The following is a 25207-nucleotide window of genomic DNA, read 5'->3' as shown; positions in this document are numbered from 1 at the left end:
CAGGCTACAGCTAAACAAGCGACAACAGGGATAGGAGGGTGCAGCTTACAATCCAGATCAATATCTGTAAAATGTCCAAGTCTTCACTAAGTTCCCAGTCTCGAAAAAACTTGTGAACTTTGGCCCACTGGAAGGTCAACGACAGAAGATGACATCTGAACCAGTCTACAGCCAAGCAAGAGACAACAGGGATAGGAGGGGAGAATGTCACCAGCATGCCGAAGATCACCAATATGGGTCCAAACATTTTAATAAACGATCACATAGTTACAGAAAGGCAACGTTTCGGAGTCTTGCAGGCCCCTTTATCGGTCACATGCCTGATGGAGGGGTCCTGCGAGACTCCTAAACGTTGCCTTGCTGTAACTATGTGATCGTTTATTAAAACGTTTTGACCCATATTGGTGATCCTTGGTGTGCTGGTGACATTCTCCCTTGCTGATTCTGTTCGGTTCCAGCTGACGGTCGCTGCACTACGCACTTATACACAGCTACAATTCAAACTGCGTTAAAAATACACTTGCATCAGAGATAGGAGGGCGCTGCTCACAAGAGCTTACAATCCAAATCAGTTTCCATAAAGCAATGTCTAAGTCTTCATTAAGTTCCCAGTGTGAAAAACGCTTGTGAACTTTGGCCCACTGGAAGGTCAACGACAGTAGATGACATCTGAACCAGATTACAGCTAAGTAAGAGACAACAGGGATAGGAGGGCCCTGATCGCAAGAGCTTACAATCCAAATCATTAAACAATGTCCAAGTCTTCATTAAGTTCCCAATCTGAAAACGCTTGCGAACTCTGGCCCACTGGAAGGTCAACTACAATAGGTGACATCTGAGACCATCTACAACTAACCAAGAGGTGGGGGAATCCAGGCCACCCACTCCTCAGGTTATTTATATTTCTTTTTTGGAAACCAAACCCAATCCATTCGTTTTTATAAACCATTTGCAAACTGTCTTTGCATTGCATCACAAAATGTCCCATTGACATGTTGCTAAAATCTACAGATTATAGGACTGATGAACAGTATTCCTCATACCCCGTACTAATAATAATAATAAAAAGCTCTCCTATGTAAAAAAAAGTTTCACCATCAGCGAATAAAGAAAGTGACCATCATAAAAGTCCCAGTTCAATGACAGTCTTCCCAGACTCTGAGACTTTTCTGATGATCGCTTTCTTTATTGGCTGATGGTGAAACTTTTTTTTTTTTTTTTTTGGTACTTGTCTGTTAATTCACCGGATTTATATTTTCTATATAGTTAACATAGTTTAAAAGTTTTATTTAAAACTAATTACTTAGCTAGGATGTCAGTAAAGTGGGTATAGATATATAATAAATCCGGTGAATTAACAGACATGTACCCTTTTTTTCATAGGAGAGCTTGTCATTATTATTATGGGGACATCAGATAAGAGACGCTAATTTATTTATGGTACATATATATGGCCATCAACTTACGCAGCACTATATATATATATAGCACTGCAGCGTAAATTGACGGCCATATATATGTACGTGAAATAAATTAGCGTCTCTTATCTGCTGTCCCTGTATATCTATATCACAATGGTTAGCATTTTCGCCTGGCAGTACTACAGTCATTGGTTCGAATCCCAACCACAGCACCTCCTGCCTGGAGTTTGCATGTTCTTCCTGCCTGCATAGGTTTTCTCCGGGTACTCCGGTTTCCTCTCACACTCCAAAGACATGCTGGTAGATTAATTGGCTTCTGTCTAAATTTGCCCTAGTATGTATGAATGTGAGTTAGGGAGCTTAGATTGTGCACACCTTGAGGGTTAGGGACCAAGGGCGGACTGACAACTCATGGGGCTCCCGGGCAATAGGGGATCATGGGGCCCCTGTGTCCTTGCCCAAACTTGAAATAGCCTATGAAAAAGGTACAAGGGGCATCTCATGGGGCCCCCAACTGACCCCGGGCCCTTGGGCAGTGCCCGAGTTTCCAAATGGTCAGTCCACCCATGTTAAAGACTGATGTGAATGTACAATATATGTATGTAAAGCGTTGCGTAAATTGATGGCGCTATATAGGTACCTGTAATAAAATAAATAAATTATATTATTGTACATTCACATCAGTCCCTAACCCTCAAGGGGTGTACAATCTAAGGTCCCTAACTTACATTCATACATACACATACTGGAGCCAATTTAGACAGGATCCAATTAACTTACCAGCATGTCTTTGAGTGTGGAAGGAAACCAGAGTACTCGGAGGAAACCCACACAGGCACAGGGAGAACATGCAAACTAAATGAACTCCTGATTGTAGCCAGCCCCCATACAGGATCAGAATGGAGGCATTCATAGGCACCCATGCAGGATGGATGAGATCACAGCCATTATATAGACGTATGGTGTATATAGGACTGAAACTTCCCATGGCTTTGAAGAGAAATGCTCATGAGAATGGAATATCAGGGGTGCATAGTCCTAAAGGCCATGTGTCCATAGCAGTGCCACAACTGTCAAACAACATCTCCCTCCGATCACAGGGAATGGGCTCCCCACATGTGACATACACCTACAAAGTGACTTAATAAACAAAAACTTCTTACCATCTTGTGTCATCATGGTGATGCTCTAGAACAGAATATCCAAAAAACGAGCCATTGGGACCCTGATAGACGATCGGGTGATCCAGATCAATGTTATAGCACACCGCCAAAGTTAGCAGAAGCGATCCCTGCAGGACTTTGCAGACACTCCATCCAGCCATCCCGAGCCACAGCAGAGGTGCCAGCTGTGCCAATTCTCCCGATCACACAGGACTGTGCAGGGGGGACCTGGGACTACGTTCTGGCCAAATACTAGAGAGGAACCAAACCCAGTCCGTGCAGCGAGGGAGTGGGCAGAACAAGAACTCCGCTACAAAGGGGGGGATCGGAGCTCCGGCGACATCTACTGGTCCATTTACAGATTGCACGCCGAGGATTTAAAGGGACTTTCTTTTTGGGATACGTGATGGAATGAGCCATTTTATTTATAGAGCACCGACAATTTATACCACGGTTTACATCAGGGTTGTCCAACCCAGGGACGGACTGACAGCTTCATGGGGCCCCCGGGCAATAGAGGATCATGGGGCCCCTGTGTCCTTGCCCAAACTTAAAAAAGCCTATGAAAAAGGTACCAGGGGCATCTCATGGGGCCCCAGGGGCGGACTGACCATTTGGAAACTCGGGCACTGCCCGAAGGCCCGGGGTCAGTAGGGGGCCCCATGAAATGCCCCTGGTACCTTTTTTCATAGGCTTTTTTGAATTTGGGCAAGGACACAGGGGCCCCATGATCCCCTATTGCCCGGGGGCCCCATGAGTTGTCAGTCCGCCCCTGTATGAGCCATTTTATTTATAAAGCACCGACCATTTACACCACGGTTTACATCAGGGTTGTCCAACCCAGGGGCGGACTGACAGCTCATGGGGCCCCTGGGCAATAGGGGATCATGGGGCCCCTGCGTCCTTGCCCAAACTTAAAAAAGCCTATGAAAAAGGTACCAGGGGCATCTCATGGGGCCCCCTACTGACCCCGGGCCCTCGGGCAGTGCCCGAGTTTCCAAATGGTCAGTCCGCCCCTGCTCCCCAGCATGTTGTCATATGTGTCTATGCACACATTATTACTAATTATTTCAGGTACTTATATAGTGCCGTCAATTTACGCAGCGCTTTACATATATATTGTACATTCATATCAGTCCCTAACCCTCAAGGGGTGTACAATCTAAGGTCCATAATTCACATTCATATAATGGCCAATTTAGACAGGATTCAGTTAACCTACCAGCATGTCTTTGCAGTGTGGGAGGAAACCGGAGTACCTGGAGGAAACCCATACAAAAAAAAAAGCCTATGAAAAAGGTACCAGGGGCATCTCATGGGGCCCCCTACGGACCCCGGGCCCTTGGGCAGTGCCCGAGTTTCCAAATGGTCAGTCCGCCCCTGTCCAGGAGTGATGTACCGCAGCTATCTGTACATATTTATTTATTTTAGGTACTTAAATAGTACCATCAATTTTACGCAGCGCTTTACATATATAGTACATTCACATCAGTCCCTAACCCTCAAGGGGTGTACAATCTAAGGTCCCTAATTCACATTCATATAATGGCCAATTTAGACAGGATCCAATTAACCTACCAGCATGTCTTTGCAGTGTGGGAGGAAACCGGAGTACCTGGAGGAAACCCACACAGGCACAGGGAGAACATGCAAACTCCAGGGAGGGGGTGCCGTGGCTGGGATTCAAACCAACAACTCTAGTACTGCCAGGTGGAAGTGCTAACCATTTAGCCACTGTGCTGTCCATGCACACATAGGCTGTAATCAGTGGTACAATGCGGCACACCAGCAGTTTTGGACTTTATTTTGAGCAAAAAAAAAAAAAATTGGCTTTGGTAAAAAACGCAAATGTGGCTAAACACTAATGCTAAAAACCACTGAAAACCCATGTTTTTAATGTGACTTTCCACAGCTAACGCTACCAGCATTATTAAAACACCCCGTGTGCATGGAGCCTTAGTATAAAGCAGTCGCACAGTCAGTGGGGGGTAAAGAAACAGCTGCATTTTGTATACTCTTCCACTGCTGCATTTTTTTGGAAGCATTTCTGGTTTCCAAACAGTCAGTCCGCCCCTGGTCCAACCCACAGCCCACTGGACGCATGCGGCCCAAGACAGCTATGAGTGCAACAAAGGCCGGTGCTACACTATTTTGCACCCTAGGCAAAACCAGCTACTTGCCCCCCCCCCCCCCAAAAAAAAATAAAAATATATATTTTTAAAAAACAGTAGAAAATATTAGATCAACAAAACATGAAACTGCTACATTTCTTTTAATTTGCACAAAAAAAATGCCATAAGATGTCATCAATATTTTTTTTCCATAATAAATTTTATTTTGTTTTACAATTATTATTATTATTCAGGATTTATATAGCGCCAACAGTTTGCTCAGCGCTTTACAAAATAAAGGGAGACAATACAGCAACAATACAGTTCAATACAAGAGGGATAGGAGGGCACAAATATAGTTACAACAACAAAAATCAAAAACAAAAATAGGATAGTGAAAAGCTGCACAATATCAGTGTTGCGGGAAAGTTTCACAAAGAGGAAAAAATAAATATTAAATAATTCCTAACAGTCCTACTAGTTCCACAAAATAGTCACTTTAGAGTATCCAAAAAAGGTTAACCAGCACCAATATTAACCACTTGTCCTCCATAGGATTTACCCCCCCCCCCCTTCCTGACCAGGCCATTTTTTGCACTGCGTTACTGTAACTGATAATTGCACGGTCGTGTACATAGATGAAATTAATGTAATTTTTTTTCCCCCCACGAATAGCGCTTTCTTTCAGTGGTATTTGATCACCTCTGTGTGTTTTTTTTTGTTTTTGTTTTTTGCACTATAAAAAAAATAATACCGGCAATTCTGAGAAAAACACAATATTTTTGACTTTTTGCTGTAAAACATATCCAGTAAAAAAATTTTAAAAAAATCTAATTTCCTCATAAATTTAAGCCAAAATGTATTCTGCTACATGTCTGCTAAAAACAAAATCCCAATAAGTGTATAATTTTTGGTTTACATGAAAGTTATAGCATCTACAAATATATATATATATATATATATATATATATATATATATATATATATATATATAGTGGAATTTCTTTTTTTTTATATACTAGTAATGGCAGCGATCACTCGACTTGTAGCGGGCATTCTGATACTTGGAGGGAACTGACTAATGGCCACTGACATCCCCAGTGACACTAACACAGTGATCAGTGCTAATAAAAAGCACTGACACTGTACTAATGACACTGGGCAGGAAGAGGTTAACATCTGGGGCAGGGACGGACTGACAATTTGGAATCTCGGGCACTGCCCAAGGGCCTGGGGTCAGTAGGGGGCCCCATGAGATGCCCCTGGTACCTTTTTCATAGGCTTTTTTGAGTTTGGGCAAGGACACAGGGGCCCCATGATCCCCTATTGCCCGGGGGCCCCATGAGGTGTCAGTCCGCCCCTGATCTGGGGCGATTGAAGGGTTAACTGTGTGCTGTGTGTTTTTACTGTGTGCTGTGTTTTACTAGGGAGACATGCTGCTTTGTATTTCTCTTCTGTGCAGAGAGATACACAGCAGCATGCCCATGCTGACAGGAGAGAGACCTGTGTTGTTTACACACAGATCTCTCCCCTCTCAGCCCTGCCGACTATCACCGAGTCCCGCACGTGCGACCCCTACCCAGAGATGCAAATCACATGTGTGTATATATACGTAATTTTGCACAGCTGTGCCACCCTGTAGCAGTATTTCTGCTATAGGGCAGATGGCAAGACAAAATCTATATTAACCAAATATAAATTAACTGTATTAACGAATCAGACAGAAAAAGAAACAAAAATAGAGACAGAGTCACAAAACTTTATAGCGATCGACAGCTGCCAGCCGGCTTGCAGTAAGGGACTGCATCTGAGAGAAACACTGGAAGGAGCTGCAGCTCAGCTGCTGCCCTGGCCCCAGACACCCAGCATCTTCCTCTGCCCTTTCTTCCTCCCCTTCTGCCTCCCCTCCTCTCAGCTGAAGGATCATTCATGATATGGCGGCACCCCACATGATCAATCAGCATCCACTCCCCTCACCCCACCCATTGTGTGCCCCTCTCCTCCTCCTGCCATCTGCATGATCCGGCATCCTCCTAGGCTCGGCTCACCTCTGATGGCTCCTGCCAGGATGCAGAGTCCAGGCTGCGGCTCTCAGTGAAGACAGGCGACCTCCTAGCACTACACTGCTTCCCTGTCGTACACATCGGGTCCCGATCATCCTTCTCACATAGGGTAACCCTGCAACCAGAGCACACCCCCGCCTATTGATTGGCTCCAGCTGTGTAGAAGGCAGAGCCAGCACTGGACACTCCCCATTCTGTCACTAGCCAACTCAAAAAAGCCTATGAAAAAGGTACCGGGGCATCTCATGGGGGCCCCCTACTGACCCCGGGCCCTTGGGCAGTGCCCGAGTTTCCAAATGGTCAGTCCGCCCCTGGTGCAACCTCCACGTGAACCATTACTTTTTTTCTCATCTCACTGAACACCAGCGCTCCACTTGTCATAGCTGATTTGCCTAAATTACTGGTTTGTCTATCACCAATCACTGACGCTCCCATCACTGCTTAAGACTGGGTTCACACTAATGCAGTGCAGGATACAGTGACATACAATGTCTGGGCGATGCGATTTGAGCCACACATTTTGTATGGCTCAAATCGTATCACATCAGCACCAAAAAGATACAGGACCCTTTTTTACCCGCACCTGAATCGCATCGCATCGGTGCTCTCACCCATGCGATGCAATTTCTGGCAATCGCATTGCGTTCTGTTTCAGGGTGTCATTAACCTCCCTGGCGGTATGATTATTTCAGATTTTTGGTGCTGAAAGCGGTACCATTTTTTTGCATGGAAATATGTATTTTTTTTTATTGTAGGCTGTAATTTAGGAATAACTCACTGAAATCTGTCCGAACAAGAGTCTAGTAAACATTCCGGGTATGATAAAATTTGAAACACAAAATCATAAATTATAATTTAATAAATAATCATAAAAATAATATAAAAATAATAAAAAATGTAATTCAATAATATAATCAAACCAAAAACACTGAAATGTGAAATAGAGCGCCAAGTTCGCACATTGCTGAGCTCAGTCGCAAAATCGTTTTCAGTGTCTGATGATGAATTTCCCCCACGAATCATTATCACTCAATTCTGCAAGTGGTTCTGATTTACTATCGCTGTTCTCTAGCTGATCTAAACCGCTTTTGACCTAAAGGGACACTTTTTGGACGCCATGGACATTTCTCAGTTTCCAGGCAGAAAGAACAGACAAAATGCAGGCAGGACGCAGGACAAAGCACTCGGGACAAAATGTATGTGAAATTGGTTGAGACAGCAATGTTTTACTATGTAAAATGTAAAAAAAAAAAATGACATTTTTTAAAATTTTTAAATTTCCCGCCGCCGCCGCCTGCGGCGGCGCCCGTACGTCCCGACGTCACAGGGACAGGACACAGAAGCCGGATGCCGGCATCGGCCGGAGGAGATGGCCGGGGACGCTGCAGGGGACACATCGTGGGAGCGCAGGTAAGGTAAGTGAAGAACACATGCCGGAGCAGTGCCGCATGGTAAGCCCGAGTGTAGCTCGGGGTTACCGCTTTTGGTACTGAAATGTTACCCCGAGCTACACTCGGGAATACCGCCAGGGAGGTTAAAAGGTACCAGGGGCAACTCATGGGGCCCCCTACTGACCCCGGGTCCTTGGGCAGTGCCCGAGTTTCCAAATGGTCAGTCCGCCCCTGGTTGGGAGTGAAGCGTTTTTAAGCCAGAAAAACCAAAGGGAAAGGGAAAACTTCTCCTGAGCGGATGATAAATTGAAAGGTCAATGTGTTTTTCGCCTGTTAAAAAATCAAGCTGTCTGTACTGCACATACAGTAAGTGACAGAACAAACAAAAGACTGATCTATTTATGCTGATTGAACAATTTATTGTCGGAAAATAGGACATTACATGATGGCAATATCGCTTGCTTTCATGACAATATGTTCATTTTTCGAAAACGCATTAGAACTATGTTTTGCCGCGTGTATGACTAGCATTGACTAGAACATGCGGCCAAAGAAAACTTGACAATGTCTCTTTACTGGACTTTTATAAGCTTATCTTCCCAAAGAAGAATCTCCAACTCTTCACAATCCCGCCTTATTCACGGGGCCACCTTAATAGCATCATGGGCCCTTGGGCAAAGGAATGCACTGGGGCCCCACAAGCCTGCACTGCCACTCACCAAATGCAACCCATTCAATTAACCACTTGAGCTCCAGAGGATTTACCCCCCTTAATGACCACGCCTCTTTTTGCTACTCGGCGCTGCACTAATTCAACTGATAATTGCGCGGTCATGCAATGCTGCACCCAAACGAAATTTACGTCCTTTTTTTCACACAAATAGAGCTTTCTTTCAGTGTAATTTGATCACCTATGCGCTTTTTATTTTTCACGCTATAAACAAAAAAACTCCAAAAATTTTGAATAAAAACAATATTTTTTATTTTCAGCTATAAAAAGTATATAGTAAACTCAAAGTTGGTTATAAATTTAGGCCAAAATGTATTCTGCTCCATGTTTTTGGTAAAAAAAAATCCCAATAAGTGTATATTGATTGCTTTGTGTGGAAGTTATAGCGTCTACAAACTATGGTATAGATACTGCAATTTACGCCATTTTTCTGCCATACAGCGCTGCGCTAGTTTAATGGACAATTGCGCGGTCATGCAATATGGTACATAAATGAAATTTACATCCTTTTTTTCCCCACAAATTGAGCTTTCTTTCGGTGGTATTTGATCGCCTGTGCGGTTTTTATTTTTTGCGCTAAAAAAAAAAGGCTGACAATTTTGAGGGAAAAAAAAACAATATTTTGGACTTTTTGCTATAAAACATGTCCAGTAAAAAAAAATGCAAAAATCAAATTTAGTCATAAATTTCTGCCAAAATGCATTCTGCGACATGTCTTTGCTAAAAAAAAAACCCAATACGTGTAAATTGGTTTACGTGAAAGTTATAGCGTTTACAAATGGCGGGAAAGATACTGGGATTTTTAGGGGTTTTTCTATACTAATAATGGCGGCGATCAGCGAATTATGGCGGCAATCAGGGACTTATGGCAGCGATCAGCAACTTATGGCAGGACTGCGGCGGACATTCTGACATTGGGGGTACTGACTTGGGGTCACTGACATCCCCAAAAACACTAATACAGTGATCAGTGCAAAAAAAAAAAAAAACTGGCACTGTACTAATGGCAATGGGGAGGAAGGGGTTAACTTTATTTTGCAGGGAAGGGTTATAGGAGTGAGGGGAGTGTTTTACTAGGGGCGGGGGTGTGTACTGGGCGGGACAAGGCTGATCGAGAGAGAGAGAAACTGTTCTTTCTCGATCAGCTCATCCTCGAGCTGACAGGGAAGTGACAGACAGCACAGCTACTGCAGCTGTGCTGTCTGTCACCGTTTACCACTGATCCCCGGGACATAGCCGCTAACGAGCGGCTGTGACCCGGCAACTGACATCTGCGGCGGTGATCCACAGGACAAATAGGGCGGCAGCGTGCCTCGGGCGCGCCCCCGATTTGTTTACAAAACACACGTTTTAAAACGTGGTTTTGCCTGTGAGTGCCGCCCTGTCACCGTATATGTACAGTGGCTTGGCGGCATGCGGTTAAAGAGTCCACACTGCAACTTCCCCACAACCGCGTGCAATGCATGTAGTGTGCTGGGGGTGATGCAGCATTTAGAGCAGGGCTAGGCAACCCTTGAGATGTGGAGATCTACTGTACTTGAAAACCATGAAAGACATCAAAGATCACCGGGTTCAGCGCTCTTCATTTTCAAGAAATTAACAAGCAAGGCATAACGAAATGTTACTGTAAAAATATCACCTTAGCCTTTCTTAAAAGTCAACTTCAGTGAGCGACAGGTTTCAGGCCTGAATGCAGAGCAGCGTATAGAGGTCAGTAATGGGTGGGGCAGAGTACAGGAGTCAGCAATTTGTAGGACAGATTATAGGGATCAGTAGAACAGTGGATGGTGTCAGTAAGTAGTGCAGTGGATGGTGTCGGTTAGTAGGACAGTGGAATTTGACAGTTAGTAAGGCAGAGGATGGTGACAGCAAGGCAGTGGGTGTTGACAGTTAGTAGAGCAGTGGATGGTGTCAGTAAGTAGAGCAGTGGATGGTGTCAGTAAGTAGAGCAGTGGATGGTGTCAGTAAGTAGTGCAGAGGATGGTGACGGTTAGTAGTGCAGTGGATGGTGATGGTTAGTAAGGCAGAGGATGGTGACAGTTAGTAAGGCAGAGGGACGTGAGAGTTAGTAGGACAGAGCACGGTGACAGTTAGTAGGGCAGAGGACGATGACGGTTAGTACAGCAGAGGATTGTGACAGTTAGTAAGGTAGAGGATGGTGACAGCAAGGCAGTGGGTGTTGACAGTTAGTAAAGCAGTGGGTGTTGACAGTTAGTAAGGCAGTGGATGTTGACAGTTAGTAAGGCAGAGGATGGTAACACTAAGGCAGAGAATGGGTGACAGTTACTAAGACGGTGGATTATGACAGTTTGTAGGTCTGTGGATGGTGACAGTTAATAAGGCAGAGTATGGTGACAGTTAGTAAGACAGTGGATGGTATCAGTTAGTGGGGCAGTGGATAGTGACAGTTAGGCTATGTTCACACTAGCCTTGTGTGCAGGCGGCAGAGAGGCGTTTGGGAAGCGTTTTTACCGCTTCCCAAACGCCTCTGCCAATTCTGCACATTACAGCACATGGTGCTGTTCTAACGGGAGCGTTTGCGTCACGTCACGTTGCGTAGCGGCAAAACGGACGCCTCTGGTCGAGTCAGGAGGCTTTGAAGCCTCCTATTCTCGTCTATGGTGCCGCTCCGCAAACGCCTGTCCGGCGTTTGCGGTGCGGTTGCGGGGCGTTTGCGGAGCGGTAACACCACTCAAACTGTATTATAGGCGTTTGTGGGGCGTTATTAACGCTCGGCAAACGCCTAGCAACCGCCGCTAAACCGCACATGCGGTGTTTGCGGAGCGTTTTCCGAGCGTTAATAACGCCCCACAAACACCGGACCAACGCTTGCCAAACGCTATAGGGGCGTTTGGCAAGCGTTGGTAAAACAGTCAAGTGTGAACGAGCCCTAAGTAAGGCAGAGAAAGTTGACAGTACTGGAGTGGATGATATTTAGTAGTGCAATGGATGGTGACAGTTAGTAGTGCAATGGATGGTGACGGTTAGTAAGGCAGAGGAACATGACAGTTAGTAAGGCAGAGGATGGTGACAGTTAGTAGAGCATAGGATGATGAAAGTTAGTAAGGCAGAGGGACGTGAGAGTTAGTAGGACAGAGCATGGTGACAGTAGGGCAGAGGACGATGACGGTTGGTTAGTAGAGCAGAGGACGGTGACGGTTAGTAAGGCAGAGGACGGTGACGGTTAGTAAGGCAGAGGACGGTGACGGTTAGTAAGGCAGAGGACGGTGACGGTTAGTAAGGCAGAGGACGGTGACGGTTAGTAAGGCAGAGGACGGTGACGGTTAGTAAGGCAGAGGACGGTGACGGTTAGTAAGGCAGAGGACGGTGACGGTTAGTAGGGCAGAGGACGGTGACGGTTAGTAGGGCAGAGGACGGTGACGGTTAGTAGGGCAGAGGACGGTGACGGTTAGTAGGGCAGAGGACGGTGACGGTTAGTAGGTCAGAGGACGGTGACGGTTAGTAGGTCAGAGGACGGTGACGGTTAGTAGGTCAGAGGACGGTGACGGTTAGTAGGTCAGAGGACGGTGGCGGTTAGTAGGTCAGAGGACGGTGACGGATAGTAGGTCAGAGGACGGTGACGGTTAGTATGACGGTTAGTAGGTCAGAGGACGGTGACGGTTAGTAGGGTAGAGGATGTCAGTTAGCAGCAGTGCCATGATATGTGTACATGGGATCACAGAAGAGCAGAAACTTTCCTCATGTGCAGAGAAGGGAACCTCCAGAGGCAGGACTCTTCTTTCTCCTTGTGGGCTGATCCCAGCCGGCCCTCCTGTCTCATCCGTCCCATGTGATGTCACACACAAGGGATGGAAGTCAGACATTGGCCGGCTGGGATCAGCGCAGCACACAATGTAATTCCTTACTTGCACTGCTTTGCAATGTAGGAGGAGCAGTCTAGGGGCCAGCAAAGCAGGATGGACGATCTACCCATCACTTGGCCGGAGATTGTGATCGATGTGTTGCCAACCTCCACTTTAGAGGGTTAAAACAGGCGACGAGCAGGCAACATATTGCCTCCTCACCTCCTATCAAATGCCTCTGAAAATCAATCCGTGTGTGGATTGCTTTTCAGAGGAGTGGCAGTCTTTTTCAATCAAAGACTAGGAGCAACAAAGGGAGGGGCATATGCCATTGTCAAGAGTCAAGCTGTGCGGTGGAATTACTGATTTTGCAGCCCCTAGTGTGTGCGTGTCCTCCAATTTGCCACATGTAAATTTGCGCAGTACTGCATGTGTGTCCACATCAGGAGGTGGAGTATGGGTCGGGCTGCCAGCGCAGGCACAGCTGGGATTGGCTAGATCACAAGGGGGCAGGGCACAGCCACCAACATCACAGTGCACTTTTACCCAGCCACAGACTGCCGGCTTGGAGGCGGGCATAGGCGGAGTCGGGAATAATCAGAAAGATGCCCCTGACAGCCCAGTCTGGAGATATGCACCCGCCCCCAGCCACGGACTCCTAGCTCAGTGGCCAGAAGAGTCGGAGGCGCAGCAGCAGAGACAGGCATTGAGCCAAAGGTGACCGCTTGAAGCTGGCAGGCAGAAGGTGCAGCCAATAAGCACTCAGTTAATCCCGTTGCTAACAAAATTAAGTTCCAATTATCATGCCACCTGATCTCTGTACTGCATCCTCCTAGGGTGGAGCGGACCTCATGGGGCCCTATGAGCACCCGGGGCCCCTTGCCAGTGCCCAGGGGTACCAGCTCATGTCATCAGTTTTCTGCAGCACCTATTGTATATTTGTGAGCAACTATTCTCAAGGATAAAGCACACAAAGGGAAAAATTAGAACCCAAATATTTAATAGCACCTTGAGAATTTACTGAGACCCGCTACTCCATCCATCGAACCAGATATCGATGAGTTAGTTTATCCAAAACAGTGTCAAATATCGCTCTAGTTTTATGTTGCCTTCTTTTACTTTTATAATAAAAGAAATCACAAAAAAATTAAGTTTCAGTCCTCAGTCACACTGGTGCGACTTGTCGTGCGGTTTGATCGTTTCAAATCGCATGACAAGTTGCACCCTATTGTTTGTAATGGCAGCAGTCAGATCAGTGCGATTCTGACTCCATCCAAGTCGCACCAATTTTGAAAGTACTTCATGCACTGCTTTTTGCAAATTCCAGAGCGACTTTCATAAACATCTGTGCATGAAGTCACACAGATGTCTTGCAAGTCGCACCTGAAGCCCAATTGACATCTGACTTTGAAGTCGTGCGAATTCAAGTGAAGTTGCACGATTTCAAAGTCAGATTCAGTGTGACTGAAGACTTGTTACTCAGGTACATTATCTACAGTATATCAGCAACTTTTTCTGCTCATCAGTGTATTTTATGTGTGGCCCAAGACAACTCCTCTTTTTCCAATGTGACCTAGGAAAGTCAAAAGGTTGGACACTCCTGTTTTACCTACACTGATCAGCCATTACTTTATATACCTAATATTGAGTAGCTATGATTAAGGCCCCCTGAGGGCTGAAACATGTAAGCTGCTTGTTTTCTGGATTTTTTTTTTTTTACCTCTGCCCACATTAAAGAATAAGTAAGCCCAACATTTCATATTCCTGATATACAGTTAGGTCCATATATATTTGGCAACAGGCACAATTACATTTTTCAGGTATTTACCAAAATATATTCAAGCTATAGTTATATAATGGATATGTGCTGAAAGTGCACACTCTCAGGTTTAATTTGAGGGTATGTGCATCCAAAGTGGAGGAAGGGTTTAGGAATTACAGCTGTTAGGAGTAGCCACCCCCCCCCTTTTTTTTTTTTCTTTCAAGGGAACAAATGTAATTGGACAATTGAATATAATCATAAATAAAATGTTTATTTGTAATATTTTGTTGAGAATCCTTTGGAACCCATGGACATTACCAAAGACTGGGTTTCCTCCTTTCTGATGCTCTGCCAGGCTCTAACTGCAGCCGTCTTCAGTTGTTCTTTGTGGGTCTTTCTGCCTTTAGTTTTGCCTTAAGCAAGTGAAATGCATGCTCAGTTGGGTTGAGATCAGGTGACTGACTCGGCCATTGCAGAATATTCCACTTCTTTTCCTTCAAAAGCTCCTGGGTTGCTTTTGCAGTGTGTTTTGGATCATTGTCCATCTGTACTGTGAAGTGCCGTCCAATAAACTTTGCTGCATTTGGCTGAATCTGGGCTGACAGTATATCTCTAAACACTGCAAAATTCATCTACCTACAACTGTCTTCTATCACATCATCAATAAACACCAATGACCCAGTGCCACTGGAAGCCATGCATGCCTAGGCCATCACACTGCCTCCACCATGTTTTACAGATGACGTTGTATGCTTTGGATCATGAGCTGTTCCAAGCCTTCTCCACACTTTTCTTCCAATCATTCTGGTACAGATTAATCTTAGTTTCATCTGTCCAAAGAATGCTTTTCCAGAACTGGTCTGGCTTTTTTAGATGTGTTTTGGCAACGTCTAATCTGGCTTTTCTATTCTTCAGACTTATGAATGGTTTGTGCCTTGTGGTAAACCCTCTGTATTTGCTCTCGTGAAGTCTTCTCTTGATTGTAGACTTTGACAATGATACACCCACCTCCTGGAGAGTGTCCTTCACTTGTCTGGATGAGTTTTTCTTTACCATAGAGAGGATCCTGCGGTCCATGCCTTTTTTATGTTGCTGAGCTCACCAGTGTGTTCTTCTTTCCTCAGAATGTACCAAACTGTTGATTTGGCCACTCCTAATGTTGCTGCTATCTCTCTGATGGATTTGTTTCATTTTGAAGCCTTATAATGGCCTCACTTGCATGGACAGCTCCTTTGGACACATGATGTAGGTTCACAGCCCAATCCAAATGCAAATACCACACTTAGAATCCACTCCAGACCTGTTACTTGCTTATTTGATGAAGAAATAACGAAAGAGTAGCCCACACCTGGCCATGAAACAGCTTTTGATTCAATTTTCCAATTACTTCTGGTCCCTTGAAAAAGGGGGGATGGCTACTCTTAAGAGCTGTAATTCCTAAACCCTTCCTCCAATTTGGATGTAGATACCCTCAAATTAAACCTGTGAGTGTGCACTTTCAGCCCATATCCATTATATAACTATAGCTTGAATATGTGTTGGTAAATACAGTGAAGGAAATAAGTATTTGATCCCCTGCTGATTTTGAATGTTTGCTCACTCACAAAGAAATGATCAGTCTAAAAATCGAATGGTAGGTGTATTGTAATACTGAGAGACAGAATAGCAACAAAAAATTCAAAAGCACTGCATGTCTAACAAATAATGCACTGATTTGCATGTTCATGAGGGATATAAGTACTGTATTTGATCCCCTTCACAAAACATGACTTAGTACTTGGTGGCAAATCCCTGGAGTTGGCCACCAGGTTTGCACACATCTCCAGGGGGGATTTTGGCCCACTTCTCATGGCAGATCCTCTCCAAGTCATTAAGGTTTGGTGGCTGACGTTTGGCAACTCGAACTTTCAGCTCCCTCCACAGATTTTCAATCGGATGAAGGTCTGGAGACTGGCTAGGCCACTCCAGGACCTTAATGTGCTTCTTCTTGAGCCACTCCTTTGTTGCCTTGGCCGTGTGTTTTGGGTCATTGTCATGCTGGAACACCCATCCACAACCCATTTTTTTTTTTTTTGCGGGGCGAGCAGCAGTTCTTGGCAAAGCAACGTAATCGTGCTTCATTTCCTATTTTGGGGTGTGAACGCACCCACCGTCGGTCCAGGGAGAGAAGAGAGAACACGGAACCCAGTAAAAGCACTACATTTTACACACCCACACATTAAATTAATACATTTAACCCTTTAATGGCCCCTATTAACCCTTTGATCACCCAGTCAGTGCCATTAGTACAGTGTCAGTATATATAATTTTTCACTGATCACTGTATTCCTGCCACTAGCGACATCAGATAGTGTCAGGGTCTGTAAGTGCCCCACCCAGCCAACGATTGCCCGCACACTATCGCACTCATGCTATAGTTTGCTGATTACCGCCATTACTAGTATAGTGTTTGACTGGATCAAGATATTGATCATGTACAGAACTATACTAGTGCCTACTTTGTATAGTGTCCCAAAAACGCACAGTTAGCAGGATCGGCCCCATTTGCTGCCAGCACTAGCTTTTACCCCTTTACAAACTATATATACCATAGTTTGTAGACGCTATAACTTTCACACAAACCAATGTATTATACATGTATTGAGATTTTTTTTTGGGTGTTTTTTTGAGCAAAAAAAACAACATTTTAACGTGACTTTACACAACTAACATTACCAACGTTATTAAAACGCCCAGTGTGCATGGAGCCTTAAAATACTTTTTTGAAGCACCTTTTGATTTGATTCCAGCACTCAGTCTTTTTGGGGTATGGGTCTATCAGCATGGCACATCTTGAGACTTGGCAATATTTGCTCACTCTTCCTTGCAAAAACACTCCAAATCTGTCAGATTTCGAAGGCATCTCCTGTGCACAGCCCTCTCCAGATCACCCCACAGATTTTTGATCAGATTCAGGTCTGGGCTCTGGCTGGGCCATTCCAAATCTTTAATCTTCTTCTGCTGAAGCCATTCCATTGTTGATTTGGATGTATGTTTTGCGTTGTTGTCATGCTAAAAGATGAAGTTCCTCTTCATGTGCAGCTTTTTAGCAGAAGTCTGAGAGTTTTGTGCCGATATTGACTGGTATTTGGAACTGTTCATGATTCCCTCTACCTTGACTAAGGCCCCAGTTCCAGCTGAAGAAATACAGCCCCAAAGCATGATGCTGCCACCACCATGCTTCACTGTGGGTATGGTGTTCTTTTGGTGATGTGCAGTGTTATTTTTCCCCAAACATATCTTTTGGAATTTATGGCCAAAAAAATTCAACCTTGGTTTCATCAGACCATAACACATTTTCCCATATGCTTTTGGGAGACTTCAGATGTGTTTTTGCTTCCATCTTACCACTCTACCCCATTTCCGAGACATATGACGAATACAGGAGATTGTTGTCACATGTACCACACAGCCAGTACTTGCCAGATATTCCTACAGCTCCATTAATGTTGCTGTAGGCCTCTTTGCAGCCTCCCAGGCCAGTTTTCTTCTCGTTTCTTCATCAATTTTGGAGGGATGTCCAGTTCTTGCTAATGTCACTGTTGCGCCATCTTTTCTCCACTTGATGATGACTGTCTTCACTGTGTTCCATGGTATATCTAATGCCTTGGAAATTCTTTTGTACCCTTCTCCTGACTGATACCTTTTACAATGAGATCCCTCTGATGCTTTGGAAGCTCTCTGCTGACCAGGGGCGAACTGACCATTTGGAAACTTGAGCACTGCCCGAGGGCCTGGGGTCAGTAGGGGGCCCCATGAGATGCCCCTGCTACCTTTTTTTCATAGGCTTTGTTGAGTTTGGGCAAGAACACAGGGGCCCCATGATCCCTATTGCCCGGGGGCCCCATGAGTTGTCAGTCCGCCCCTGCTGCTGACCATGGCTTTTGCTGTAGGATGTGACAAAAAAAATGGCAGGAAAGACCTACTAGAACAGCTGAACTTTATTTGGGGTTTATCAGAGGCACTTTAAATGATGGCAGGTGTGTACGGACTCCTATTTAACATGATTTTGAATGCGATTGCTTAATTCTGAACAATGCTACATCCCCAGTTATAAGAGGGTGTGCATACTTATGCAACCACATTATGTTAGTTTTTTATGTTTACTTCTTCCCTAAAAGATTTCAGTTTGCTTTTCAATTGAGTTGTACAGTTTATAGGTCACTTTAAAGGTGGAAAATGTTCTGAAATAATTTATCTTTGTTTCATTTTTTTACATCACAGGAACCTGACATTTTAACAGGGGTGTGTAAACTTTTTATATCCTCTGTACCTCTAAGAAACACATACCTAATGTGTTTGGTGTTCTATACCAAAAAAAATAACAACATTTCAGCTTTAACCTCCCTGGCGGTATGATTATTTCAGATTTTTTTTTTTTTGTGCTGAAAGCAGTACCATTATTTTGCATGGAAATATGTAGTTTTTTATTGTAGGCCTGTAATTTTTAGGAATAACTCACTGAAATCTGTCTGAACAAGAGTCTAGTAAACATTCCGGATATGATAAAACTTGAAACACGAAATCATAAATTATAATTTAATAAATATTCATAAAAAATAATATAATAATATATTTAATTCAATAATATCAAACCAAAAACACTGAAATGTGAAATACAGAGGCAAATTCGCACATCGCTGAGCAAAGTCGCAAAATCGTTTTCAGTGTCTGATGAGGAATTTCCCCCACGAATCATTATCACTCAATTCTGCAAGTGGTTCTAATTTACTATCGCTGTTCTCTAGCCGGTCTAAAACCGCTTTTGACGTAAAGGGACGCTTTTTGGGCGCCATGGACTTTTCTAAGTTTCCAGGCAGAAAGAACAGTCAAAATGCAGGCAGGGCACCGGACAAAGCACTCGGGACAAAATGTATGTGAAATGCATTGAAACAGCAATGTTTTACTATGTAATAATCATTTTTAAAAAAATGACATTTTTAAAAAATTTCAAATTTGCCACCGGTTACGGCGCCCGTACGTCCCGACGTCACAGGGACCAGAACACGGAAGCCGGATGCCGGTATCGGCCGGAGGAGATGGCCGGGGATGCTGCAGGGGACGCATCGCGGGAGCGAAGGACAAGGTAAGTGCTGCAGGGACCCCCGGAGAACGCCGCATGGTAAGCCCGAGTGTAGCTCGGGGTTACCGCTCTTGGTACTGAAATTTTACCCCGAGCTACACTCGGGAATACCGCTAAGGAGGTTAAGAAGGCTTTACTATGCTATGCGCTGATTTGAGTCATTTTGATTGCTTTAGTGCCTTCTCACTATACTCAGTATGGTTATACTTTCTTATTGGGTCCTAAGCCCTACTCAGTAGAAGCTATAGTTTCCATACACTGCACTAATGATGGCCAAAAAAACTGTATATAGCTGTATGCAGTTTAAGGAGGCCATAGACGTGGGGAAAATCGCCCGTTTCTTTTTTTTTTTATCGTAAATCGGTCGTTCAGACGGCCGACGTTGCCACTAATTAAAAAAAAAAAAGTCGGCAGGTTTTAGTCCCGTCTACGGCCGTCAATTAATATAATAGCGGTGTCCCTGCATAGAGATCCACTACTATATTTACAGAAGATATAGATTATGCAGAAGAAGAAGAGAAACAACATTGTATCTATTTGTACTTGAATAGAAACATCTGTATCCGAAATGCATACAAATAGATACAATGTTGCAGCTTTTTTTCTTCTCCGTCTTCTTCTGCAAAATCTATTTCATCTTCTTCTCTTTTCTTCTATTCTTCTTCTTGATATTCTATTTCTTCTTCTGCAAAATCTATTTCTTCTTTTTCTTCATAGTCAATTTATTGTCAAATCGTCCAGAAGAACGGCCGGTTTGACCATAAATTACCGCGAAAATCGGCCGATCTAACAAATCGTCCCAGGATTTTCCAGCTTGGACGATTTTCAAAATCTCTTAAAATGAAGAAAAACAGCTGATGTTTTTCCCCACTAACGGTACGAATATCGGCCGATTCTTTTATCGGCTGAAAATTCGGCAAGAATATCGGAAATCTATGGCCTGCATTAGAATAAATGGCTCTATATTATTAGGCTATATTTGGACTATACACCAGCAGCAGTGATATGAATCTGGTCAATGGGGCATAAAACAATGATTTGCATGGCTCTGCTCACTGTCCTGACCTAAAGAATCGTCCTCTTTTTTGGGAATGTGATGTAATAGGACATGTGAACATCTTCTGCATTATGAAGGCTTTACTGTGCTATAAAGGAAACCTATACCTAGAAGCACAATTCTGCCAGTGTTGACCTGTCTTCTGAAATGTTAGCTTAGTTGTCATGCTCATCATTTGGCTTCATTACAGGGGCGGACTGACCATTTGAAAACTCAGGCAGGGCCCGGGTCACTAGGGGGCCCCATGAGATGCCCCTGGTACCTCTTTCATAGGCTTTTTTGAGTTTGGGCAAGGACACAGGGGCCCCATGATCCCCATGATCCCCTATTGCCCGGGGGACCCATGAGTTGTCAGTCCACCCCTGCTTCATTACTTTCAGCTATTGACCCTAAGCAAGTATGCAGGTCAGAAGATTTTCCTTCACATTCTGCATGCTATATCTGGATCAATGATACAAAAAAAGATTGAAACTAGAATAGACAGGCAGTTAGGTACCAGAAGAAGATTAGCACTGGTCAGATTTCTCTCACTGCAGACTCCCTTTACCTGCCAATAGATTTGCATCCAATTGATCCCTGCCCATCCAGTTCAGAAATGACACAGCTCTGCCACACAGCACAGCCTTGTTTAGCAATGGAGTGGACTTGATTTTAGCCCCAGTTTCACATCTAAACCATGTGCTGTCATGTCAAATAAGTAAAGGTGCTTCTGTGAGGCAGGATAGTGCATTTCGTTGCCTCTTGGACTCAAAGGAAGGCCCAGAATTATCCTCCATTGACCTAAACAAAAATGCTTTTGCCTGAAAATACCTGAAAAATGCTTCATAAATATCTGATGAAGCCAACACTCAAGTGTGAATTCAGCTCCAGTTTTTCTTTCACTGCCCCACCTGTGCCCAGTAATCAAATATTGAAAGGAAAAGGATCACACTGATGAGCTCATCTCTCCTTCACTCTGCTCTCACTTTCTATCAGTATGACACTTTTTACTGCAACACACTCCTCTGCTATACAGCGTATATAGTAGACTGCAAGAGGCCGATGCCCAGTCAGATTCAGGAACTTACCTTGCTTGCATTTAAAAAAATAAGTGATGATGGACCATTTTAATCCAAACAATTTAAAGTCATAGGATTCCTAAAGTTAGGCTTTAAAATGTCATTAAACGCATGTTATGAAAAACTATAAGTACATGCTGTTCATAGTCACTCACTCAGTCACTATGGGATTCATTTTCAATATTCTGCAAAAACCCTGGTTGATCCTGCTGTTCTCCATCTACCCCTTCTGTCCATGTCCCCAATGCAGTTTGGGATTTTGCTGAGCAGTGATGGCAGCTACTGCACATGCTCAGTTTTCAATTATTTTCTATGCTGCGCATTTCCTCCCTATCACATCTGAGCAGCCCATGTGACTATAGAGTCACACATGTGGGCATATACACAGTGCTTACTGACAACCCACTCCTTCCCTCCTCCTCCAAGCCCACTACCACCTAAACACAATAGGGGTGGCATATTACATCTTGGTTGATGAAGGATTCACCTCCCTGTTATCCTAAGACACAGGCTAGAGGGGCGTGACACAGCCTGTGACTGGCGGAAATCCACCCACTTCATGTTATTGCCAAAAAATAATAAAGATTTGATTTCAAATATATATTTGTATGATTATTTTAAACAATTTATTGATATAAAATATTTGTTTTAACTCTGTATCCCAAAGGCTGTTTTTTTTTTTTTTTTAATTTTGAACATGTGACCAGCAGCAGAGGACTAGACGTTTCTCCTGCTTATGTTTCCCTGCAGAAAGGCTGGGAAAGAGCTGGGTCCTGTGACAGCTGTATATTGGTTAGGAAAAAGGTACTTAGATTTTTTTTTATTAACCTCCCTGGCAGTATTCCCGAGTGTAGCTCGGGGTAAACTTTCTGTACCAAAAGCGGTAACCCCGAGCTACACTCGGGCTTACCATGCGGCGCTGCATAGGGAGTCCCTGCAGAGCTTACCTTGTCCTTCGCTCCCGCGATGTGTCCCCTGCAGCGTCCCCAGCCATCTCTTCCGGCTGATGCCGGCATTTGGCTTCTGTGTTCCGGTCCCTGTGACGTCGGGACGTACGGGCGCCGCCGGCAGCGGGAAATTTGAAAATTTTTAAAAAATGTCATTTTTTTCAAAACAAATTTTACATAGTAAAACATTGCTGTTTCAAACCATTTTTACATACATTTTGTCCCGAGTGCTTTGTCCTGTCCCCGTCTGCATTTTTACTGTTCTTTCTGCCTGGAAACTTAGAAAAGTCCATGGCGTCCAAAAAGCGTCCCTTTAGGTCAAAAGTGGTTTTAGACCGGCTAGAGAACAGCGATAGTAAATTAGAACCACTTGCAGAATTGAGTGATAATGATTCGTGGGGGAAATTTGTCATCAGACACTGAAAACAATTTTGCGACTTTGCTCAGTGGTGTGAGAACTTGGCGCTATATTTCAAATTTCAGTGTTTTTGGTTTGATTTTATTATTGAATTAAATATATTATTATTATATTATTATTATTATTATTATTATATTATTATTTTTTATGATTATTTATTAAATTATAATTTATGATTTTGTGTTTCAAATTTTATCCTACCCGGGATGTTTACTAGACTCTTGTTCGGACAGATTTCAGCGAGTTATTCCTAAATATCACAGCCTACAATAGAAAAACTACATATTTCCATGCAAAAAAATGGTACCGCTTTCAGCACCAAAAATCTGAAATAATCAGACCGCTAGGGAGGTTAAAATAATTACAGTTCCATTTTCCATATACATAAAGAGCAGGGATAATATAAATTAAACAGTGTTTGTTTAGTGTCACTTTAAGCTTTAACCACTTGCCGTCTGCCTGCTTTTTATAAACGGCAGGGCGGTGGCACTACAGGGGCGGGTTGCCGTTCATAAATGGCACCCGCCTTTTCTCGCTGTGCATGCTCCTTGGGAGCGCACAGCACCGCGATCTGGTGCCCGCTCTGTGTCCTCTGGACACAGTGAAACACCGATCGTCGGACGGGACATCTGTACGAGGTCCCGATCATGTGATCACTGATAGGCCAATCAGTGATCACATGCAAAGTAGTAAGCAAGATGTCACTTGTGACATCATTGCTTACTACGTGTGAAATCTGTGAATGATCACAGAGGTCACATGGTACAAGGCTATTCACAACAGCCTTGTACCATATGACAAGGTGTGACGAATCACAGCCCACTCAGTATTTCTCAATGGCTGCAAGAATGCAGACAGAGAGAAAGAGAAATGATTGCTTTTACATCCTATATTGGTGTAAAAGCAATCAGTGTAAAAAAAAAAAAAAAAATCTTCACCCCCCACAAGTAGTACAGTGTCACCGTGGTGACACTGTACTGCTAGGGTGACAGTATGTAAAATAAATAAAATAATAATATAAAAATTAAAAAAAAATATTTAAAAATTATAATTTTTGGTTATAAACTAATTTGGCTTATTTTTTTTTTTTTGCTAAAAATATAACGGAATACATTTTGGGCAAGATTTATGATGAAAGATTATTTATTTGCGAAAACACTTTTTTAAAAAAGTTTTTGCACTTTTTCATTTACATAGCAAAAAAAATAAAAATCCCAGCGGTGAATAAATACCAACAAAATAAAGCTTTATCTGTCTCAAAAAAATGGTAAAAAATTCATATGGGTACAGTGTTGCATGACCGCGCAATTGTCATTCAAAGTGTGATAGCGCTGAAAGCTGAAAATTGCCCTGGACAGGAAGGGGGTAAAAGTGTCCGGACTGGAAGGGGGGGAAAGTGTCCGGACTGGAAGTGGTTAATATTTTGGGTCACTGATCCAGTGCAAAGAGTATGTCTTAAGAGTCATTGACTCCAAGTATTGTGTCAAGTGGGTCAGCAGGACTTCCAGGTTACCAGCATTTTTAGCACTAGAGGCTGTAATGACAGGCCACCATGTTTTTTCAATAAAAAGCATTCTTTTAAATATGTTCTAGTACAATGGTGCAATTACGATATCCTGTGTCATTGTACAATATCTACCAAGAATTCCCTGGCATGTGTTTCTTTAGCTTACCCCTAAGATGTGTATATTGCTCATAGCCGTTAGGTGTATATGAATCAATATCAGGCCCAGTCTTTGATTAGGGAGATGTTCTGTACAAAATGTTAACATTGCGCTCCAGTGAAAAAAGCGAGTATTGCTAAATCTTCTTATTGCCAAGAATATAGCATTGTGCCTCCTATATTCTTATTACATTGGTACACCCAGTGACAGAATTATACATTGTTGCAATAATGATGCATTGGGATCAGGGGCGGACTGACAACTCATGGGGCCCCCGGGCAATAGGGGATCATGGGGTCCCTGTGTCCTTGCCCAAACTCAAAAAAGCCTATGAAAAAGGTGCCAGGGGCATCTCATGGGGCCCCCCTACTGACCCAGGGCCCTCAGGCAGTGCCCGAGTTTCCAAATGGTCAGTCCACCCCTGCCTGCCACCCTGTAGCAGTACTTCTACTATAGGTCGGCGGGAAAGCAGTTAATGGACAAGTGTCTTCTTCAGT

The 25207-nt window shown here is 43.8% G+C and overlaps 1 protein-coding gene across 1 annotated transcript in view; it reads right to left on the bottom strand.

Annotated features, from left to right (window-relative positions):
* The window catches only part of ITGA9 (integrin subunit alpha 9), a 694926-nt gene extending 692089 nt beyond the window's left edge, over nt 1-2837 (bottom strand). The window contains exon 1 of the mRNA XM_089682391.1: nt 2585-2837. Coding sequence (XP_089538517.1) covers nt 2585-2745 — 161 coding nt within the window. The 5' untranslated portion in view covers nt 2746-2837. The remainder of the gene's footprint in view (nt 1-2584) is intronic.
* Between the last annotated feature and the right edge of the window lie 22370 nt (nt 2838-25207).

This window comes from Staurois parvus, unplaced genomic scaffold (assembly GCF_062004578.1).
Source record: "Staurois parvus isolate SC_StPar_1 unplaced genomic scaffold, SC_StPar_1.0 ptg000288l, whole genome shotgun sequence".
NCBI classification, from domain to species: Eukaryota; Metazoa; Chordata; class Amphibia; order Anura; family Ranidae; genus Staurois; species Staurois parvus.
The sequence above is the reverse complement of the archived record's forward strand: the minus strand, read 5'-3'. Positions and strand labels throughout refer to the sequence as shown.